General features: G+C 41.5%; 1 protein-coding gene across 1 annotated transcript in view; it reads left to right on the top strand.

Moving 5' to 3' along the window:
* CERS3 (ceramide synthase 3) overlaps positions 1 to 23,157 on the top strand; it is a 79,326-nt gene extending 56,169 nt beyond the window's left edge. Inside the window, exon 10 of the mRNA XM_046010013.1 lies at positions 22,960 to 23,157. Coding sequence (XP_045865969.1) covers positions 22,960 to 23,127 — 168 coding nt within the window. The 3' untranslated portion in view covers positions 23,128 to 23,157. The remainder of the gene's footprint in view (positions 1 to 22,959) is intronic.
* Positions 23,158 to 23,388: the final 231 nt, after the last annotated feature.

Raw genomic sequence — 23,388 nt, 5'->3', positions numbered from 1 at the left:
GGACAGGGCAGAGGGAGAAGTTAAACTGTGGTGCATTTATAATGGAGCCCTCAGCCGACTCTACAGAGAGCCCTAGAGCTGGGTGGCGCTCCTGTGATATCCAGTTGTGGCATAGGGGTGGGACCTCTGTACCCTGGCCTGAATGTGTCACTGGATGTGGGCTGCCCTCTGGGGAGGGGGGTGTAACTCCAGGCAAGGCAGCTTCCTTTAAACAAGGATAATACCCAGAGAAGGACATGCCTGAGAGGCTCCCAGGGCCGATTGGAGCCGCCATCCTGAAGGGCCTCTGGTCTCTGCCCACCCCCTTCCGGACCTAACACCCGTCCCCACAAGGAGAGGGAGAGAATATCAAGCAGACTCCTCACTGAGCTTGGAGCCTGACATGGGGCTCGCTCTCACAACCCCGGGATCGTGAGCTGAGCCAAAATCATGAGTCAGACGCTTTACCAGCTGAACCCCCTGGGTACTCCCTTACTGTGCTTCATTTTTTTTTTCCCTTTTTATTAATTTTTTCAGCGTAACAGTATTCATTCTTTTTGCACAACACCCAGTGCTCCATGCAAAACGTGACTGTGCTTCATTTTGATTAATTACTATTACTATGACTTCACAATCTTTGATTTTTTTTTCTTTTGTGGTATCTGATCAGCAGTTAATCCAATCTAGTGTGTTTTTTAATTTTAGATATTCTATCTTCCATCTCTGTAAATTATATTTTGGTCTTTTTTAATATCTTCCATTTTTTTCTTAATATGTTTGTGTTTTTCTCTACTCCTTTAATATATGGAGCATATTTATAACAGCTATTTTACCATCTTTGTTTGCTAATTCCATCATCTCTGATAATGTTGGGTCTGTTTCTATTCATTGAATTTTGTCCTGGTTATGTGCCCTATTTCCCAACTTCTTTGCAAACCTGCTAATTTTTTTAGTAGATGCCAGACATTTTGAGTTTTACATTGTTGGATGATGGATATTGTCATATTCCTTCTAAATAGTGGTTTTGGTTTGTTTGTTGTTTTAAATAGTGTTTTTGGGGGCGCCTGGTGGCTCAGGTCATGATCCCAGGGTCCTGGGATCGAATCCCACATCGGGCTTTCTGCTCAGCAGGCAGCCGGTTTCTCTCTCACTCTCTGCCTGCTGCTCTGCCTACTTGTGATCTCTGTCTGTCAAATAAAAAAAAAAAACTCTTTTTTAAAAATAGTGGTTTTGTATATAATACAATTAGTGTATTTTGTTTTTGTATAGCATCAAGTTGCTTGTAAGAAGTCTGATCCTTTCAAAGGCTGGTTTTTAAGCTCTGCTGGAGTGAGCCCAGAATAGCCTTCAGTCACTGGCTATTAAGTGAAGTGCTTCTTAGCATTCTCCTCGATGTGCATAAACTAAGAGTTCCTTTCACTCTGGCTGATGAGAAGACAAAAAACTATGACCACAGTCTGAGCTCCCGGGGTTGTTTTGCCAATTTATCCTGGTGAAGCTCTGCCTGGCCTTTGGTAGTTTCCTGACTTGCATGCACAGGTCATCGATCAAGGATGGAAGGGAATTCCACTGAGTATCTCAGGAGCTCTCTTTCTGTGTGTCTCCCTTCTCTCCAGCATTCTCCACGAACTCCACAAACAGCAGCTTCACTTTGGGGAACTCCACATTCTGTTTCCTCAACTCGGTGGCACTTCTGGGCTCTGTCTGGGCTTCAGCTCAGAAGCAGTAAGATGGTGTGCGGGCACAAGTGCAGCGCTCCCCTCCTTCATTTTCTTTGTCTCAGGAACCATGATCCTGAGCTGCTTATTGAAAGTCTAAATGTCTAAAACCTACTGCTACTTTTTTAGATATATTTTATCCAGCTTTCAGTTGTCTAACACATTAGGATAATCTAATCTTGTTTTTCTATCCTGGCCAGAAACAGTTGTCACAGTATTTCATTTTCCAAATAATAACAGCTTATAAGTTTCCTGAGACAGCCTATTTCATTTTCAAACAAGTATAACTGTTAGGTAGAAGTTTCTTTTTTCACAATCTTTCCCTCTAGGCCAGTGCTGCCCAATAAAAACATAATGTGAGCCACACATATAATTTTAACTTATCTAGTAGTGTTTTTAAAAAACTCATAAGGAACAGGTGAAATTAAGTTTAGTAATATATTGAACACAATAGTAGCAAAATATCATTTCAGTCTTGCCTGCTATATATCTTGCCTGGTCAATATTTTAACCAGGGAAGGATTATAATCAGATGTAAGGTTAATATCACAATTCAGCAATCAATACCAAAAATTATTAATGAGATTCTTTCGTTCTTCTTTTCACATTAAGTCTTTGAAATCCAATGTGGATTTTATTTTACATTTACAACACATCTCAATGTGGACTGACCACATTTCAAATGCTCAGAAGCCATGTGTGGTGAGTGGCTACCGCACTGGTTGTTGTGGTCTTGGCTCTAGAATAACAAAGGTACTTCTCTGCCCCTGCATATGGGATAGGTGGTGGGATCTGTTCTCCTCTGGGATCTGTTCTCATGGAGTCTCTGATGTTATACTCAATTATAATGGGCTGGCTAAACCCACTACCCTTCCTTTTTTTTTTTTAAAGATTTTATTTTTTTATTTGACAGACAGAGATCACAAGTAGGCAGAGAGGCAGGCAGAGAGAGAGAGAGAGAGGAGGAAGCAGGTTCCCCACTGAGCAGGGAGCCCGATGTGGGGCTTGATCCCAAGATCCTAGGATCATGACCTGAGCTGAAGGCAGAGACTTTAACCCACTGAGCCCCTCCCAGGCACCCCTACCCTTCCTTTTCCACTCAAGAAAGCTTTTCAGTAGGTGAGCAAGGGAGGATGATAGCTGGCCTATGGTTTTGTCTCTTTCTGTTCTGCAAGATCCTGTCTTGTCTTCTGTGTTCTTCTTTCCCTTCATTGGTTATCTCCAAGTACCACATCCTGTTTATATACCTGATTCTTCCTGACAAGCTCCGCTCCCCGTCTGATACATGTTGGGGCTCCTTCTCTTTAGCAAGAGCTAAGAACTACCAGGTCCCAGCCTGTGCATGTATGCTTTCCTTCACTCTTTCTGGAGGTGACTTTCTGGAGGTCCATGTGCTTCTTCTAAGTCACTACACCCACATGGGTTATTTTTCCAAGCTTGCCCTCTCCACTTTCCAGCCATAGGCTAGAGAGCTGTGGTGGCTTATTGGAATTTGGGTGTATATTTTCTTCTTATAGATAATCTGAACAATGTTCTCTGTTCCCCAAGATGTCTTGCCAATGTCTCGGTATGGAAGCTATACACAGCAGCCCAGCAACCCTCAGGCACCAACCTTATGCGCCCACCCTCCAACCATGGCTCTGCTTCCAGAGATTAAACACCTCCAACTCTTCCAACTGTCCTTCGTCCTAAGATACACTCTTGAGTCTTTTCAGCTACCTCTCTTGTTTCATTTTGCCCAGATTCTCCTTTAATGAGCAGCAGTTTCGAGACGTGGTCGAATACAAAAGTAGGTCTGTGAAAACTCTACTTCCGTCGATGCAGCCTAGATTTGTTCTGAGTCACTGGGCAGTCACATTATGCTGCTAATTCATACCAAGTTTGAAATCGATTAAAACTTCTAGGTCTTCTTCACATGGGCCAAGCTACATTCCTTCCGTTCAAGGATTGTCTGGTGATGGTCATGATTTGTGTTGGAAGTTACATTTCTTCTTATTAAACTTCACTTGTCCAGCTTATCCTTTGAACCTTTTGTTTAGGAACAGGAAAGCATGACATTTGATGACAGATGCTTAAATGCTCCTGAAGACCTTTTGTCTAAAAGGCCTGTCAAAGATTTAGGAATATTCTATATGCATCTGCTCATGAAAAAAGTCATTATGCTTCTACCTGATACATATTTTCATCAGGTGAGGATTGTGATCACATTTAAGGCAAATACAGAGTGAGTGACCGACAAGAAGCTCTCCCAGGATTCCCACTTTTTATTTCAGACCTGGTTACACATTAGCTATGTCAACTACACCTGACTAGCATGGCCTGTGGAGCCTTTAAAGAAAGATATTCATGGCCAGGCCCAAACTCAGATCAGTTAAATCAGCATTTATGGAGACAGGACCCAGACATCAGACTTTTTAACAGACTACTTCTCCTGAGTAAGTGATTCTGATCTGTCTTTCAGGTTGAGAGCCACTAGAAAGTAGAGAAGACCATCTGTGTGTGTGTATGTGTGTGTCTTCTCCATTACTGGGCAAGCGTCCATAGATGGCTCTCCCATTTCTTGGTCTGCTTTCTAAAAAACAGAGGGATCTGCCTTCTTTCCCCTGTGTGTGGAGTTTTTGGACATGACCTCCACGAATACTCCCATCTTGCAAATTTTAATCCAAGCCGTAGATTTTCATGCTACACAGGTGTTAATGTTAAAAAAAAATCCTTGTAAAAGAAAATTCTGATTATTGAAACAAACACTTGGAGATTGTTTCCTTCGTAGAAACCCAGAATTCTTTAAATAGTACATTTCTCTAGAGAAGTAAAGGCATGACTCATTTTATAAAATGATTTACTAATTATTTTTAAACAACCATCTGTTATAGGAAGTGAGACATACTGCTAATTTTCTACTGCCTCTCTGGACTAAAAGGGCTCATGACCTAATGATATTGATGAAACAAAAATGAGTTGGAATCATGGAATTTTAAAACCGGAAAGACCCAAAGAAGATCCTCTGCTTCAACTTCGGTTACAGAGAGTGGCAGTCTAGGGAGGGGCTGTGGCCTAAGAAACAGCCTGCCAGCCACAACATCAGCCCAGGCATCACCTAGAGCTGGTTAGAAATGCGGCACCTCCAGGCCCACCAGAGACCTCACGAAGGAGAGTCTGTATTTTCAGCAACTCTAGGTGATTTATATGCCTATTAAAGTTTAAGAAGCATGGGTCTAGAAAATTCGGACCCAGGTAACTAACAGGAAATGTCCGCGTATAGCTAGGTTTGATAGTTTCCAATTTAAATTTAATGCAACTTCTTTGAGGGAAAAGAAAATGGAGGAAAAACTCAATCTTTTTTTTTTTTTTTTCTGTGACCTTGTCATCTTGGATAATAAGAAGCAGTATAACAAAAAGGAACGCATTTTGGTAGGAGCTCAGAAAATTGCACTCCTTGAGTGAATGTACTTCTTTTTCTTTTCAGACAGGGAAAGCTACAAGTTTGCTTTCAAAACAGCATAAAATGCTTATTGTATTGTCCTTTGTTTCATTGCCAGCTGTGGATTTAGACGTGGAGCCATTCAAAAGGCAGTGGGATGTTATGAGTCATTCATGACCTCCTGGGCTTTTAACATGACTAGAGAACCACAGATTCCCAAGCCCAGAGTTTCCTGAAGGCATTTCAGAAACACAGCTCTGCAATTTATTGAAACCCTAGGTGCAGATGTCTTACCCAGAGGTGTACAGGAGTGCTGTGGCAGAGTTGACTCCTTTACTCAAAACGAGCATTTTCTCTTGTTAGCATTACTATTATTTTCCCCTCATTGTCAGCATTTGCTTTGTTTGGTAACTCTTGCAATCTGTTCTTAGGAGTCCAGACCAGGGCCGGATGTATCTACCTTCACTAACAGACAAATCATGATTGATTGATAAAGATCTATAGATTCTGGAATCTTAAAATGAAGAAAAAATTGGGGCACCTGGGTGGCTCAGTGGGTTAAAGCCTCTGCCTTCGGCTCAGGTCATGATCCCAGGGTCCTGGGATCAAGCCCCGCGTCGGGCTCTCTGCTCAGCAGGGAGTCTGCTTCCCTTCCTCTCTCTCTGCCTGCCTCTCTGCCTACTTGTGATCTCTGTCTGTCAAATAAATAAATAAAATCTTTAAAAAAAAATGAAGAAAAAATTACACACACACAAAAAGCCAAGCATACAGATACCAGGGTTTGACTACATTTACTGTATGTGCCCCCCCCCCCCTTTTTGGTGGAGATGAAAGTAGTAAGTTGTGTCTGAACTGAGTGGTGTTGGTTCTGATACACACATAGTACAATGCAGGCTGATGGGTATGGATGGAAGAATGTTCTCTGACAGCCACAGCACCGAGAAGCATTCTGATGTTCTATCATATGAAATCAGTGGAAGGAAATGGGAATGTTTACCGGGAAGAGGATTTAACTGTCTTTAAATGTCTGAAAAACTGACCAGCGTTTGAAGGAAGTACCCAGACTCCTCTCGGACAATTACTGTCATTACTGGAGATGTATAGGCAGGAGTGTGTATGTTTTTTGCTTGGTTATCCAAAAAAGCATATCAGCATCAGTAGAAACTAGATTCGATGAGCGTAAAAGTCCTTTCCAAATACAGAGGGCTTTGGGCACTGTTCTCGCTCATGCATTAACCCCTCTGCATCTCCAGGGCTCCCCCTCCAACCTATGCCACTGCCACTTCTCCCCTGCACCACGCCCGCAGCCACCAGAGGTCTGCCTGTGGCCACTCTGAATTCCCTCCACCACTTATAGCAGTAGGGTCTGCCGTTATATATCAACCAGCATCTCCCTTAGAGCAGAAGTTTTCTGAGTATAGACACCTTGTCTGTTTGAGTCACTGGTCTGCTCCCCATATCTCAAAAAGTACGGCACAATGGCCTCTCTTTGGACTTACAAGTAAATAGAACTTCCGTGACCTGTGAAACTGATCATATGGTCCATGCTGGCTCCCTGACTTCATCTCAGGGCAGGCTCCATCTTTCTTATTATGTTTCAGCTGTGTTGGCCTTTCTGATCCCTAAGCACCCTAATCACATCAGACTTTCCCCCACCTAAGACCCTTTACCTCACTCTTCCCTGACCAGTCCTATTTAACCTTCAGGTATCAACCTTTGCATTCCATTTCCTTCCTGATGTTGTCCCATCTAAGTGAGATCCCCAATTTACATATTGGGGTATCTCTACTTCATAACACTTATAAATGTATAGCTTTGTATTTACTATTATGTGTTTGAGCTCTTGAGGTTTGGTTCTTTCCGTAGACCACAAGCTATCTCAAGACAGAGACTATTAAGTCACTGATGTTTTGCACAATGCATGGGGGCTCCAAAAATAATTTTTTGAACCAGTGGTTCTTAACTGGGGTGATGTTCAGGGACATTTGGGAATTTCTGGAGACATTTCTGATGGTCACAACTGTATCTAGTGGACAGAGACTAAGGATACATACTGTTAACCCTCCTAATGGGTAGAACAGTCCCCACACAAAGAATTGTCTGCCCCATGATGTCAAGAGTGCCCAGGCTGAGATTCGTGGAATGAATAGATGAACTTCTTTCTCTTTTGGCTGAGTTGCTTTGTGGTTGGAGGTGTTCCCAAATTATTTCTTGCTTTCTGACCTGCCTGTGTCATTCTGTACAGAGGGAAGGTAGTTTATTCCGGAATAGCCAAATGCACTATTTCTTGAGAAGCCAAGCTCTGCGTTATTAGCTGGGTAGCATTTCTTCAGATGTAAATATTGGCAGTTAACAAGTATTCAAGTGATGACAGTTGCCAGCCATTTCCTTTTGAAATCAGGCAACTGCATTTGGAAAGTTCTGATGAATTGAGAGAATGAAATCGTAGCTTATAGTTCAGTCGGAACTGGGAGAGGACGACCATGTTTAGAACACTATGACTTCCCATTCCTTCGTGGTCATGTACAGTTTGAGTTGGGAAGGGCATAGCAGGTGAGGTAGGGTTGACCATGCCAGTCATTCTTGGTTCGTTCTCATTCCCTTGAGGACCCTTCCTCTCTGGTCATTTGTTCACCTCTAACCCTCATTGAGTGTTGGATCTAAGCAACAGAACCATTCATGTCCTGGAGTCAGCCAGTTCTACCTCCTGCCCTTCACACACACCTTCCCCTCCCCTAGAAATCAGAGAATCCAAGTTTCAGCCACACAACTTCCCATCTCTAGCTCAAGGCACTGCACCTAGGAGGAAGTCTTCCCAGGTTGTGACATATTGGAACATTTCTTTCAGCTCCATTCAGCGCTTCTACACCTTCCTCCCCTCAGAGCATGGAGACACACTGCTTGGACAGTGCACTTGGGAAAACCGATGCAACTGTCCAAAGAAGGAGGAGACGATGGCTCTGGTAGCTGCTCCAAGTGCTGAAAGAATCCATGTTTCTGCATATTTTAACCATTCCCTGGCACACCAGTTGGGAAACTCTGGTGTATATTTGCCCCCACTATGCTCTAGCTGCCCAGCTATGGGCCATGATAATGTTCTGTATTCCGTTTTAGATGTAGGCTGGTGGTTTGTAGTTGTCTAAGAACAAATCATATTTTGTCTGCCACTACAGAAGAGCAGGTGAGATACTTTGTGAATTTTCCTTATTCAGTAATCTCGTCAACGACAGCAATGTGGCTCCTCTGAGCGGAGGAAACACCACTATCCCACAAGAAACTATGTGAAGTGGCTGTCAAGAGTCTAGCTGCAGAGTGCTCTAAGTCAGCAGGGGGACCTGGGGACCCAAACCCGTGCACTGCGTCTCAGAAGGCCAGCCAGCGTGGTGTAGCCTGGCTGACCAATATGCTCCAGTATTCTGAGGTCATAGGTGGTGGCCAGCCCATGGGCTAAGCCAGCACAGAAGGTAGATCCAGGCCATGGAGATGTGATGCAGTGAGGAGGTGGCTGAAGACAAGAACAGAGGTCTGTATCAAAGACCCTCACTGAGTGTGGTGGGCTGGGAAGCAAGGTGTCCCACGCAGGACAGGACTGAAGATGATCTGGAAGTTTTCACCTGGAGCAACTGAGTGAATGGAAGTGACATTTGCCAAAATATTGAAGACTGGGAAAAAGTGTTGAACAGGGAGACCAGGATTTGATGGGCCAGTTAGGCAACGGAGAGGAGATTGTCTAGCTGTGATCATTTGAAGCCAGGGAGAGAGATCCACACTGAGGTATAAATTTGAGAGTTATGGGCCACCTGGGTGGCTCAGTGAGTTGAGTGTCCAACTCTTGTTTTCAGCTCAGGTTGTGATCTCAGGGTTGGAGGAACAAGCCCTGTTGTCGGGCTCTGCACTCAGCATGGAGTCTGTTTAGGATTCTCTCTCTCTCTCTCTCTCCCTCTGCCCCTCCCCCTGCTCTCCCTCTCTCTCCCTCATGCTCTCTCTCTCTCTCTCTCAAATAAATAAATCTTTAAAAAAAATTGGGGAGTCTCTTGAATTTAGGTGGGATTTAATACTGAGAAGTTAGAGTCATTCACTCACTGTCTCATCAAATAGATACAAGCACCTACCATGTGCTAGATGAAATCACCTCAGAGAAACTAGGAAGGCAAATGATATATTCTGGCATATCCCACCCCAACCCATTCCCCTCTCTCCCTCTCTCGCTCTGTCAAGAGAACCACTGAAGCTGCATCCTTCCATCCACGCTTTTATGTACTTACTATGCTTGGGTATAGTCACAAACATTAGGATATTGCTTCCATATTTGTAAACTTTGCATGAACGCTATGATCTAGTGATCTAATTAAGTAATATAATTAATTAATTAGTAATCTAATGAACTTGATCTGTGATCTAATATGATTGTGCACCTTGCTTTCTTCATTCATCACCTTCACATCAATATATGTAACTCCGTAGATCAATTCGTTTAATTCCTCTATGGTATGCCATGAATCAGACATTCCACACTCTGTTTATCCTCCTGTTTACAGCCAGTTCTACCATAAACATTCTCACATCTGTTTCCTTGGGAACATATGTGAGTTTCTGGGTAGGATTCCCAAGTCAAGTTTACTGGATGCTACCAAATGATTCTTCAAACCAAGTGTACTAGAGTCGCTCTTTTCCCACATCCTCACCAACTTTTGGTTTTATCAGACTTTTCACTATTTACCAGTTTGATGAATGTGAGATTGTATTTCATTTTAGTTTGCACTTTCCTGATTACTAAGATTGAATATTTTGTATAGTTTATTAGTCAGTAATGTTGCCCCTTCTGAGAATTGCCTCTTCATATCCTTTGCCTGCTTTTCTGTCACATTGGATTTTTTCCCTTCTTAATGGAGCATATAATTTCTTTGTTGGATGCTGATACTTGAAACAAACTTTAACATCTCAGTTTGAATACACACTTTCTGGACTATATAATTTTTTTTTTTTATTTTAAAGAGCAAGAACGGGGGTGGCGGAAAGGGATGGGTAGAGGGAGAGAGAATCTTAAGCAGGTTCCATGCCCAACAAGGAACCTGATGGGGCTCGATCTCACAACCCTGAGGTTATGACCTGAGCTGAAATCAAGAGTCATATGGTTAACTGACTGAGTCATATGGTTAACTGACTGAGCCACCAGGTGCCCGTGGGCTATATACTTAATCTTCTGCCTTATTTCTTAAGCCTTGCTTACCTAAATCCTAGTGGGTGTTTCTCTCTCTCTCTCTTTTTGGTCAAAATCATTTTGCATCTTTGCCTGGGCAGAGTTGTTAAATTTCCAACCATAGCGTCTACAGCCATTTCCAAAAGAAGCAATATGTAGCAAATTGGAGAATGCACTAATTTTAATGGTTTTAATCCCCAAAGCAAATTACAGTTATGAAATCAATTGTTTTCTATACCCATCACAATTTGATAATTGCCACAGAGTCTGGCACATTTTTAATTAATTTTTAGGTAATCCAGAGACTATGAAAGAAAACCATGCATTTTTATCAAGAGCCATGTAGGGGGATCTGAGCTCTGCTGCCACTAAGCTGGGTTCTCAGCTGGGGTGGGATGAAGCCCCATAGCTTTTCTTTCTTTCTTTCTTTCTTTTTTTTTTTTTTTTTTTTTGTTTTAAGATCTTATTTATTTATTTGACAGACATGTATTTTCTCTTCCTTATGATTTTCTTAATAATATTTCCTTTTCTCTTTCTTACTTTATGGCAAGAATACAGTAGATGATGCATAGAACAAATAAAATATGTGTTAGTCAACTGTTTATGTTCTCGATAATGTTTCTGGTCAACAGTAGACTGTTAGTAGTTAAGTTTTTGGCCAATCAAAAGTTATATGTGGATTTTTGGCCATGCAGGGGGTCAGTGCACCCAATCCCCATGTTGTTCAAAGGTCATCAGTATTCTAGTTTACACTGGTGAATTGGGGCAATATCAAAGGCACCTTTTGAGTCTGGCTCTGAAATTCAAGAGGAAACTTTCTGTGTATGCAGACCAGTCACAAAAACTGGGAATCATGAATAAGTCAATCTTTTTTTTTTTTTCCATTTTATTTATTTTTTCAGCGTAACAGTATTCATTCTTTTTGCACAACACCCAGTGCTCCATGCAAAATAAGTCAATCTTTAGGGCATGTTTTCAGCAACTTGGATCCAAACTCTATAGAACGTAAGAGACTCGGTACTACTTTGACTTGCACTTGGGATGATAGGGAGTGAGGGCTGCGCCTGCAGTCTTGGTCCTGGTATTCTGTGTCCAAGAGCTATGACACCAACCAAAGCCAATTACCATGTGATATCACAGGGTCGAGCTCTTTTTTTTTTTTTTTTTTTTTTAATGAGCTCCCCGAAAAAAAAAGAAATAGCAGAGCTGAAAGACTGTCCATTGCTTTTGGGGTATTCCAGTGCTCGGATGCTTGAGTCTCTGAATGTGAGTCAGCTCACCTCTGCACCCCCATTCCTAGAACCTGCCCTTCAAAGGGGTATTTTAATGTCAGTGACTTTAACTGAAGAAGGCTGTTTTGGTCCTAATGTCCCTATCTCTCCTAGTGTACGGGACACCTTCAGACTGACTGCCAATCTCCCTTCATGGTGACTGTGATTTCAACACATCCCCTGACCACACATCTCCCCTGGCCTCTTGGAGTGCCAGGTAGATGACCTTTGCCAATATTCATGCCTTTTAGTGGTGTGGGGGTTCCGAAGTCCTGTTCCAACTAGTAACAGGGTCTCTCCTACATGAATAACTTGTTCTTCGTTCTTTTCACCATCATTTTGTGAAATCAAAGGTGCAATTGTGGAGTGAATTGTGGAATGAATTCCAATTGTGGAATTAATAATGTTGTTAATAATGTGTTCTAGAGGGCCCAGGTCATCTCTGGAAAAACTTCAGTTATATGCTAGATATCTTTCCTAATTCTAGAGGAAGGTTATTTATAATTATCAAATACTAATGTGCTCTCTGTAATGGCAGCTGCTGAAACCCTCACTAAGGGGAAGTCCAGTTGGGCAGATCATGGTAAGCAGGTGAGTTGCCCTATGCTTGGACAAGTGTGAGGACTGAACCAAGGAGCTATAGCCCTTTGGCTGCTGAAGCCCAGATCCAACTCACTCTTTAAGGAAGGTTCTGGATCCTTCTTCTTTTTTTTTTTTTTTAGATTTTTATTTTTTTTATTTTTTTATTTATTTGACAGAGAGAGATCACAAGTAGATAGAGAGGCAGGCAGAGAGAGAGAGAGAGGGAAGCAGGCTCCCTGCCGAACAGAGAGCCCGATGTGGGACTCGATCCCAGGACCCCGAGATCATGACCTGAGCCGAAGGCAGCGGCTTAACCCACTGAGCCACCCAGGCGCCCCTCTGGATCCTTCTTTATGCCTGCATTTTCTTAGGCCTTTAAAGATTTGTAGGAGGCTTCTGGGTCAACATTTGCATGAGACATGTTCTCCTAGCCCAGTGACAACTAAAAATAGAGGAAGGAGCAGGGCCGGTGGGCAGAGAACAGTGAAAGGGAAGGGCAATGCAGGGAAAGAAAGTGGCTGATTCCAAGAAAGGTACTCACTGCTGCTGTGTAAGCAAAGTCTTGGCACTCCATCAAAGCACACAGGTAGTGTTTGAGAAAACACGGTGGCTTGACCTTTAGCAAGTGTTTAGTTCCTTGTTCCACTAGAGCAAGCTCAACTTGGTTTTCATTACTGTGAAGTATTGTCATTACTGGGAAAGACTTGCAGTCGTGAAAAGGTGCTTTGCAGAACATGAATTACGGTTCCTCTCTTAAACTTGTCTGATTTCAGCTATGTGGGAAAGCTTCATTTTCCCGGCATACCCAAAGCCAGCCATTTTCAAACTGTGGGTGGCAGACCAGTAACACATCCGGAATCAGTTTCCAGGGCCTTGACCATCACTGCTGTAACTGACACAGAACAGACTAAAACATGGTGTGTTTGTCTCACGTAGTAAAAATAAGTAATTGGGGATGCTTTTCATTATTTCAGATTTTATGCTTCAGAGTCAGGTGGCAAGGGCAGAGTCAGAACAGGGTGAAGAGATGTGACAAGAGCTCAGTCGGAGGGGAAAGGGAGCTTTCTCATATGGACAACAGACCGCAAACAGAACCGAGCCTCTGCCTCCTGGGTCCCCTATTTCAAGTGTTTGTGCAAATGACTCCACCAGGGGTCTGTAGAGAACTGTGGTTCAGTTCTCTAACTGTGGCTCAGAGTAGGGTTCTCATCCTGTCTTTCTTAGCTCTGCGGCCTTGGCAAGGCTGAGCTCTGAGTCTTGCTTTCTCTCTGTTAAAACAGAGAGAGCAGCTCCAGTGTCCTTGGGTTATTGTGAGGAGGGAATGTTATCTTCATACTAACTGCTTAGCCCAGTGCCCAGTGCATGGACATCAATAGCAGGAGTGTCTACAGCAGTTTTATCCACAATTGCCAAGACCTGGAAGCAGCCAAGATGTCTCCCAAGTAGGCAAATGTACCCATAAACTGTGGTACCGCCAGACAATGAAATATTCTTTAGCAATAAAAAGAAATGAGCTCATAAGCCATGAAAAGACATGGAGAAGACTTAATGCATGTAACTAAGTGAGAGAAGCCAATCTTAAAATATTACCTATTGAATGATTCCACCTGGTGACATTCTAGAGAAGAGAGAGCTATGAGGCAGTAAAAACATCAGTGGTCACCAGGGGTTGGGAGAGGGGGGCGGTGAATAGGTAGAGCAGTGGGGAAAAAAAAAATCCCTTTAAGGTTTTCATGCTATTACGGTTTTATACAAGACAAAATTGAATATGAAGTTTTATCAGTAGTTGAATACCATGCAATTTCCAATTTATATTATTTAAGCTTGCATAATGTGTAACCACATGTATATCCATCAAACAAATTCTAATTATCTGAAAATCCTTTTGGAGTTGAATTCATCAACCAGGGCCGTGGTTCTTAACCCTGTTGGACCCGTACCCCCCTCACTAGCCTGAAATTAAAGTCCCAGGTAATACAACTCATCTGTGATCATAATTTCAAAAAGCAACAGAAAGGGGGCACCTGGGTGGCTCAGTCAGTAAAGCACCTGTCTTTGGCTCAGGTCATGATTCCAGGGTCCTGGGATTGGGTCCTCCCTGCTCAGTGGGGAGTTTGCTTCTCGCTCTCCCTCTACTGCTCCTGCCTGCTCATGCTCTGTCTCTCTCAGATAAATAAATAAAAAATCTTTTTTTTTTTTTTAAAGACTTCACCCACTTTTTTGACAGACAGAGATCACAAGTAGGCAGAGAGGCAGGCAGAGAGAGAGGAAGGGAAGCAGGCTCCCTGCCGAGCAGAGAGCCCGATGCGGGGATGATCCCAGGACCCTGAGATCATGACCTGAGCCGAAGACAGAGGCTTTAACCCACTGAGCCATCCAGGCACCCCAATAAATAAAAAATCTTTAAAAAAAATAGCAATAGGGGCGCCTGGGTGGCTCAGTGGGTTAAGCCTCTGCCTTCGGCTCAGGTCATGATCCCAGAGTCCTGGGATCGAGCCCCGTATGGGGCTGTCCACTCAGTGGGGAGCCTGCTTCCTCCTCTCTCTCTCTGCCTGCCTCTCTGCCTACTTGTGATCTGTCTGTCAAATAAATAAATAAAATCTTTTTAAAAAAATAGCAATAGAATGCCACAACTGCAGTAGAAAAGAAATAGAAAGAAAAGCATTTCAGATAAAATCAGCATTTCACATGTAATATGTGTGCTAGACAATACTCAAGAGCATCCCAAGGTCAACAGGTGCTGTGCTCACTCACTGCGGAGACTCGGCATGACTGGGGCAGCTGTATACACATGGGCATGCAGTACTGGGGACTCAGCACTGGAGGACTCAACACTGGGGACTCAGCACTGCCCCTCTAGTGTTGTCTGCCCTTGGTGACAAGGCTTTTTGAAATTGAGAAACTCTGAACAAAACAATGTATAGCCTTCCTTTGAATTGTGCACGTAGCTGCATTCCTGGAAAACTGAGACTCTACTAAAACCAGACAAAAATTACTGTGCTTGAATGTAAGATGTCTTTAGGTGCTAAATGGGGATCCATGTACACTGAGGTCTGGCAGGACACATGGATGTCATGAGCGTTGTAGGATTGCGGGCATCCCTAGCCACTGCTTACTGAAAATCAGTAATGATCCCCAATCCTTGATGCCTTTAATTACCAGAAGGCTCATTTGGTCCAGGACCCCTTCCTGGAAGTGAGGGTGCTGGAGATGCAGCTTGGGGTGATGGGGAACATCCTCGAGGACCAATTTATGTCTCAGCGGAAGCAGCTCCTTAAGTCCTGGAGAAACAGGCCAGTAGATGCTAGTCTGGTTTTCTGGAGAGAAATTCATTTCTTTGTTCTGACTCAAATTTCCCCCTTGTTACCTGCAAAAATCTTTAGAAGATGAAAAAGGAGACCCAAGGGGCACAGTCCATGAAAGCAATTGTCAACCAAGCATCACTGCTCCCCAAAAAAACCCAATCTGTCTTTCTCCATTGCATCTTAACTGGGGAGACACCAAGTTTGTCCCTCTATGTGTACCATGAGCCTTGTTTATTTGGAGATCCTTGCTGTCTTGTGGAAAAGAGCATATCGTACAGAGAAGAGCCCAGGATGTTACATTTCTGTAATTAAGGCGGCAGCACACATGTACACTGGGTTTTTACAAAAGCCATGTTTGCCTGAAGATTGTACGCAGAGGAGGTATTTGGGTACGTATACCTGGAAGTTTCAGGTGTAGTCTGTAGGGCACAAAAGGAAAAGGTAATCCGTAAGGCTCTGGCTGGCAATTTGAAAGATGGGGTGTCAGAAACTGGTCTCCATCTTCTGTGGTCTTTTTCTTTTCCAGTCTGGGCTTAATAGGCCCTTGAAGGAGTCCCTGCGTAAAGAAAATAGAAAACATCCCAATCACCAACAATAAAAGTAGCTTGACAACCAAAAGTCCTACATGAGGAAGACTTGACTTAGCAAACGTTCATCGGGAAAACCGTATTATTTGCTTCCTGAAAAGGAATACTTTTTTTTTTTAATTTGTTTATTTTCAGCATAACAGTGTTCATTGTTTTTGCACCACACCCAGTGCTCCATGCAGTACTTGCCCTCCCTATTACCCACCACCTAGTTCCTCATCCCCCCTCCCCACCCCCCCCACCCCTTCAAAACCCTCTGGTTGTTTTTCAGAGTCCATAGTCTCTCATGGTTCATCTCCCCTTCCAGTTTCCCTCAACTCCCTCTCCTCTCCATCTCCCCATGTCCTCCGTGTTCTCTGTTATGCTCCACAAAAAAGTGAGACCATATGATACTTGACTCTCTCTGCTTGACTTATTTCGCTCAGCATAATCTCTTCCAGTCCTTTCCATGTTGCCACAAAAGTTGGGTATTCATCCTTTCTGATGGAGGCATAATACTCCATCGTGTATATGGACCACATCTTCCTTATCCATTCGTTCGTTGAAGGGCATCTTGGTTCTTTCCACAGTTTGGTGACCGTGGCCATTGCTGCAATAAACAATGGGGTACTGATGGCTCTTCTTTTCACCACATCTGTATCTTTGGGGTAAATACCCAGTAGTGCAATTGCAGGGTCATAGGGAAGCTCTATTTTTAATTTCTTGAGGAATCTCCATACTGTTCTCCAAAGTGGCTGCACTAACTTGCATTCCCACCAACAGTGTAAGAGGGTTCCCCTTTCTCCACATTCTCTCCAACACACGTTGTTTCCTGTCTTGCTAATTTTGGCCATTCTAACTGGTGTCAGGTGGTATCTCAATGTGGTTTTAATTTTAATCTCCCTGATGGCTAGTGATGATGAACATTTTTTCATGTGTCTGATAGCCATTTGTACGTCTTCATTGGAGAAGTGTCTGTTCATATCTTCTGCCCATTTTTGGATATGATTATCTGTTTTGTGTGTGTTGAGTTTGAGGAGTTCTTTATAGATCCTGGATATCAACCTTTGTCTGTACTGTCATTTGCAAATATCTTCTCCCATTCCGTGGGTTGCCTTTTTGTTTTGTTGACTGTTTCCTTTGCTGTGCAGAAGCTTTTGATCTTGAGGAAGTCCCAAAAGTTCATTTTCGCTTTTGTTTCCTTTACCTTTGGAGACATATCTTGAAAGAAGTTGCTGTGGCTGATATCGAAGAGGTTACTGCCTATGTTCTCCTCTAGTATTCTGATGGATTCCTGTCTCACATTGAGGTCTTTTATCCATTTCAAGTTTATCTTTGTGTATGGTGTAAGAGAATGGTCGAGTTTCATTCTTCTACATATCACTGTCCAGTTTTCCCAGCACCATTTATTGAAGAGACTGTCTTTTCCATTGTATATTTTTTCCTGTTTTGTCGAAGATTATTTGACCATAGAGTTGAGGGTCCATATCTGGGCTCTCCACTCTGTTCCACTGGTCAATGTGTCTGTTTTTATGCCAGTACCACGCTGTCTTGGTGATCACAGCTTTGTAGTAAAGCTTGAAATCGGATAACGTGATGCCGCCAGTTTTGTTTTTGTTTTTCAACATTTCCTTAGCAATTCAGGGTCTCTTCTGATCCCATACAAATTTTAGGATTATTTGCTCCAGCTCTTTGAAAAATACCAGTGGAATTTTGATCGGAATGGCATTAAAAGTATAGATTGCTCTAGGCAGTATAGACATTTTAACAATGTTTATTCTTCCAATCCAAGAGCATGGAATGGTCTTCCATCTTTTTGTGTCTTCTTCAATTTCTTTCATGAGTGTTCTGTAGTTCCTCGAGTACAGGTCCTTTACCTCTTTGGTTAGGTTTATTCCCAGGTGTCTTATGGTTCGTGGTGCTATAGTAAATGGAATCGATTCTCTAATTTCCCTTTCTGTATTTTCATTGTTAGTGTATAAGAAAGCCACTGATTTCTGTACATTGACTTTGTATCCTGCCACGTTACTGAATTGCTGTATGAGTTCTAGTAGTTTGTGGGTGGAGTCTTTGGGGTTTTCCATATAAAGAATCATGTCATCTGCAAAGAGAGAGAGTTTGACTTCTTCCTTGCCAATTTGGATACCTGAAAAGGAATACTTTTAAGTTTGATTTTTTTTAAAATTTTATTTATTTTATTTTATTTATTTGACAGAGAGAGATCACAAGTAGGCAGAAAGGCAGGCAGAGAGAGTGAGAGGGAAGCAGGCTCCCTGCCGAGCAGAGAGCCTGATGCGGGACTCGATCCCAGGACCCTGGGATCATGACCTGAGCCGAAGGCAGCGGCTTAAACCACTGAGCCACCCAGGCGCCCTTAAGTTTGATTTTTAAACATCATCAGCAAAATAGAGTTTTTTCCATGGGTGTAAAGTTCTATGAGGTTCTTTTTTAAAAGATTTTATTTATTTATTTGACAGGGATAGAGAGAGATCACAAGTAGGCAGACAGGCAGGCAGAGGGAGAGGGGGAAGCAGGCTCCCTGCTGAGCAGAGAGCCCGATGCAGAGCTCAATACCAGGAACCTGAGACCATGACCTGAGCTGAAGGCAGAGGCTTAACCCACTGAGTCTCCCCATAGAACTTGATGCTCCAAGTTCTATGAAGTTTAACAGATTTGTGTAACCATCACCATAATCAGAATATGAGATGAGTCCAGCATCCCAAACCACTCTTTCCTCCACCCTCGTTCCTGGGATCCCTTTTACATCCCTAGAGGTTGTATTTTCAAGAAGAGCATGTAAATGACATTAGTGTGTCATCTGGTAAGTATCCTTTGGAAACAATTTTTTTTTTTTTCCACTCAGCATAATGCCTTTGAGATTCATCCAGCTTCTTGTAAATGTCAACACTTTGTTCTTTTTCACTGGTAGGTAGTATCTCATTGTACAAATGTATCACCACTTACCCATTTACTGATTGAAAAATATTTGGGTTGCTTCCAGTTTTGGCAATTATGAATAGAGATGTAATAAACATTTGTTTTGTGTGAACATAATGTTCATTGCTCTAGGGTAGATACTCAGAAGTGTTATTGCTGACATATACAGTAAATGTATGTTTTACTTTAAAGCAACTGTCAAACTATTTTCCAACCATTTGTACCATTTTGCATTTCCATCAGCAATGTGTAACAGTTCCTTCCAGTCACTCCACATCCTTGACACCACTTGATATTGTCAGTATTTTTAATTTTAGCTATTCTAATGGGCTTACAGTTGTATCTTTTTTTTTTAAGGTTTTATTTATTTATTTGACAGACAGAGATCACAAGTAGGCAGAGAAGCAAGCAGAGAGGGTGGGGGAAGCAGGCTCCCTGCTGTGCAGAGAGCCTGATGCGGGTCTGGATCCCAGGATGCTGAGATCGTGACCTGAGCCAAAGTCAGAGGCTTTAACCCACTGAGCCACCCAGGCATCTCTTATAGTTGTATCTCATTGTGGCTTTAATTTGCATTTTCCTAATGGCTGGTGATGTTGAACATCTTTTCATATATATCCTTCTTTGACATCCTATATCCTCTTTGAGGAAATGCTTATTTTTATATATTTGCCCATATTTCGATTGTTTTTTTTTTCTTATTGTTGAGTTTTGACAATTCTTTATGATGCATACCTGTCAGCTATAGGGTTGGTGAATATTATCCCTGAGTTTGCAGCTTGTCTTTTTATTCTCTGAATAGTGTCTTTTATAGTACAAAAGTTACCTTTTGGTGAAATCCAGTTGATTAGTTTTTTCTCTAAATGGAGTTTATTTTTTGTGCCACATCTAGGAACTCGTCACCCAACCCAAGGTTATATGTTTTCTTCGAAAAGTTTTAGTCTTATATTTTACATTGGGATCTATGATCCGTTTTGAGTTGGTTTTGTACAAGGTATGACATTTAGGTCAAAGTTTACTCTTTTGCCTATGGATTTCTAACTGTTCTAACAGAATTTGTTGGAAACACTATTTTTTTTTTCTCCATTGAATTGCTTTTGCACCTTTTTCAAAACTTAATTGGCCATATTTGTAAGTGGGGGGTCTATTTCTAGATACCCTATTCTGTTCTCTTAATCTATGTGCCTGTCCCTTTGCTAATACCACCCAGTTTTGATTACTGTAACTCTATAGTAAGTCTTAAATTTGGGGAATTGGAGTCCTCCAATTTTATTTTTCTTTTTCAGAACTGATTTAGCTATTCTAGTTTGTCTTTCCATATACATTTTGGAATCAGTTTGTCTCTGTGTACAAGTCTTGCTGAGATTTTCACTGATATTGGGTGGAATCAGTCTGGGGATGATTAACATTTTTATTATGTTTAACCTTCCAATCCATGAACATCGTATGTGTCCCCAATTATTTAAACATTTCATCAGAGTTTTGTAGGTTTTACATGCAGATCCTATATGTCCTTTGTTAGATTTATACCCAAGAATTTTATTTTTGGAATCTATGGTAAATATTATGGTTAAATTAAATTTAAATTTTAGCTTTTAGTCAGACGTTGCTAGTCATGTTAGTTTCCTGTAGCTGCTATAACAAAATACCACAAACTTGGTGGCTTAAAACAACAAATTTATTCTCTCATAGTTCTGGAGGCCAGAAGTCTATAATCAGATTTGAGCTGAACTCAAGATGTCATAGGGCTGTGTTCTCTCCAAAGGCTGTAGGCAGTTTTTATTCTTTGCCTCTTCCAACTTCTGGTGCCTGCCGGCATTCCTTACTCATAACCACATTACTCCAGTCTCTACCTCCATCTTCACATTGACTCTTCTCTGTGTTGAATCTCCCGTTGCATATTTTATAAAAGACACGTGGGGTGACCTTAGGGTATACCTGGATTATGCAGGATAATCTTCTCATATCCTTAACTTAATCATACCTGCAAAAACTTTACCATATCAACTAACATTCATAAGTTTTAGGGATTAGAACCTATTATCTTTGAGGACACTTTTTCAGCCTACTATATTAGTGTTTAGAAATCAAGATGTGGGGCGCCTGGGTAGCTCAGTGGGTTAAAGCCTCTACCTTCGACTCAGGTCATGATCTCAGGGTCCTGGGATCGAGAACCACATTGGGCTCTCTGCTCGGCAGGGAGCCTGCTTCCCTTCCTCTCTCTCTCTCTCTCCCTGCCTGCCTTTCTACCTACTTGTGATCTCTGTCAAATAAGTAAAGATAAAAAAAAAATCTAAAAAAAAAAAAAAGAAATCAAGGTGTGTGTGTGTGTGTGCTTTTGTATTTTGACCTTGTATCCTGCAACTTTGTGCTAACATCACTTATGAAATCTAACAGCTTTGAGTAGATTCTTTGGGATTTTCTACATGGATAATCATGTCATCTTCAAATAGGGATACTTTCATTTCTTTCTTTCCAATCTGTATGACTTCTATTTCTTTTTCTTGCCTTATTACATTGACTAGGACTTCCAATACAATGTTGTATAGGAATGGTGAAAGTGGATATTCTTGCTTTTTTCCTAACTTTAGGGGGGAAAACATTCAGTCATTCATCAGTAAGTATGATGTTATCTTCTCTTTGGTGCATTTTTTTTTTAAATATGAGTGGATGTAAAATTTTGTCATATGATTTTTTTGGCATCAACTGATATAATTATGTATTTTTTTCCTTCTTTAGATTATTGGTAGGGTGGATTACATTCATTGATTTCTAAATATTCAACCAGCCTTGCATTTCTGGGACTAATCCCACTTCATTGTGATGTATTATTATTTTATACATTACTGGGTTTGATTTGGGCTGTTCATATTGAGGGTTTTTTTTTAATGTGTGTACTCTTATTAGAGATATTGGTCTGTAGTTGTTTTTTCCTATATTGTCTTTTTCTGACCTTGATATCAGGGTAATTCTGGCCTCATAAAATAAACTGGGAAGTATTCCCTCTTCTATCAAATGAAAGAGATTGGTGGAAATTTGGCGTTATTTCTTCTTTATATGTTTCATTTGCCAGTGAAAACTGCTGGGCCTAATAATATTCTTTCCCAGATTTTTAGCTTATTTAATTTCTTTCACTGTTATATGACTATTTAGGTTATCTGTGCCATCTTGGGTGAATTTTGGTAGTCTGTGGTTTTTGAGGAGTTGGTCCATTTCATCTAAATTGTCAAATATATATGCATAAAACTGTTCATTGTATTCTGTTATTTTTATAATATCTATAGTATCCATAGTCAAATCTCCTTTTCATGTTCTGGCAAGTTGTGCCTTCTCTTTCTTTTTGTCAATTTTGCTAGTGATTTATCAATTTTATATATCTTCTTAAAGAACCAGCTTTTGGTTTTATTGCTTTTCTCTATTGCTTTTTCTGTTTAAATTTAACTGATTTCTTTATTTATTTTTCTCCCTCCTTTTGCTTGCTTTGGGTTTATTTTGCTTTTTTTTTCTCGTTTCTTAAGATGGAAGCTCAAATTATTTGAGAATTTTCTTCTTTTCTAATATAAGCATTTAGTGCTATAAATTTCCTTAAAAGCACTATTTTAGCTACATTTGACAAATTTTAATTCACTGTATTTTCATTTTAGTACAAAATATTTTCTAAAAGCCCTTGTGACTTACTCTTTGATCCATTGTCAAAGGTGTATTGTTTAATTTCCAACTGTTTTGAGATTTTCCTTTTTTATGTATTCATTTTGACATTAATTCCATTATGCTCTAAAAGATACTTTGCATGATTTTAATTCTTTTTTGTTAAGATTTATTTTGTGACCTATGATATGTTCTACCTTGGTGAACTTTTGGTTTTGGTTTGGAGGTTTTTGAATATTGTGTTTTCTTTCTGAGTTTGGGATTTGAGTTTTCTTATTCACTCCAGTCACTTTCTGGAGGGTTATCACTCACAGCCCATTCTTTTCTTTCTCTAGAACATCCAGGATGTGAGGAGTGAAGATGAGGATGAGGATGAGTTTGAAGAAGAAGAGGAAGAGGAGGAGGAGAAGGAAGAAATCACCAAAGGCAAAGAGAGAGACTGCTTGAAGAATGGCCTCGGGGCCAACAGGGACCTTATTCCCAACGGTCAACATGGCCATTAGCTTGAAGCCCACGCAGCTCCTGGGGCACAGTGTGCTCTGAGGGCTGCTGGAAGCCAGAGTTGCTTCCCCCTCCATCCCTGTGGCCTACAGGAGCTACAGGGACCCCCAATTCTGCCCTTCCCTCTTTTTAACCACCATGTTCCCCCCTCCCAAGATATATTTAAACAAAATGTTGTTCCCTTGTGTTAAAACGTTAAATATAACATCCCTATGGATTTTACTGCAGTTAGGACTCAGACTGGTCAAAGATTTCAAAGATTT

This window comes from Meles meles, chromosome 6, assembly GCF_922984935.1.
Source record: "Meles meles chromosome 6, mMelMel3.1 paternal haplotype, whole genome shotgun sequence".
Classification (NCBI taxonomy): Eukaryota; Metazoa; Chordata; class Mammalia; order Carnivora; family Mustelidae; genus Meles; species Meles meles.
Note: the sequence above shows the minus strand (reverse complement) of the source record. Positions and strands in the feature narration are given on the sequence as shown.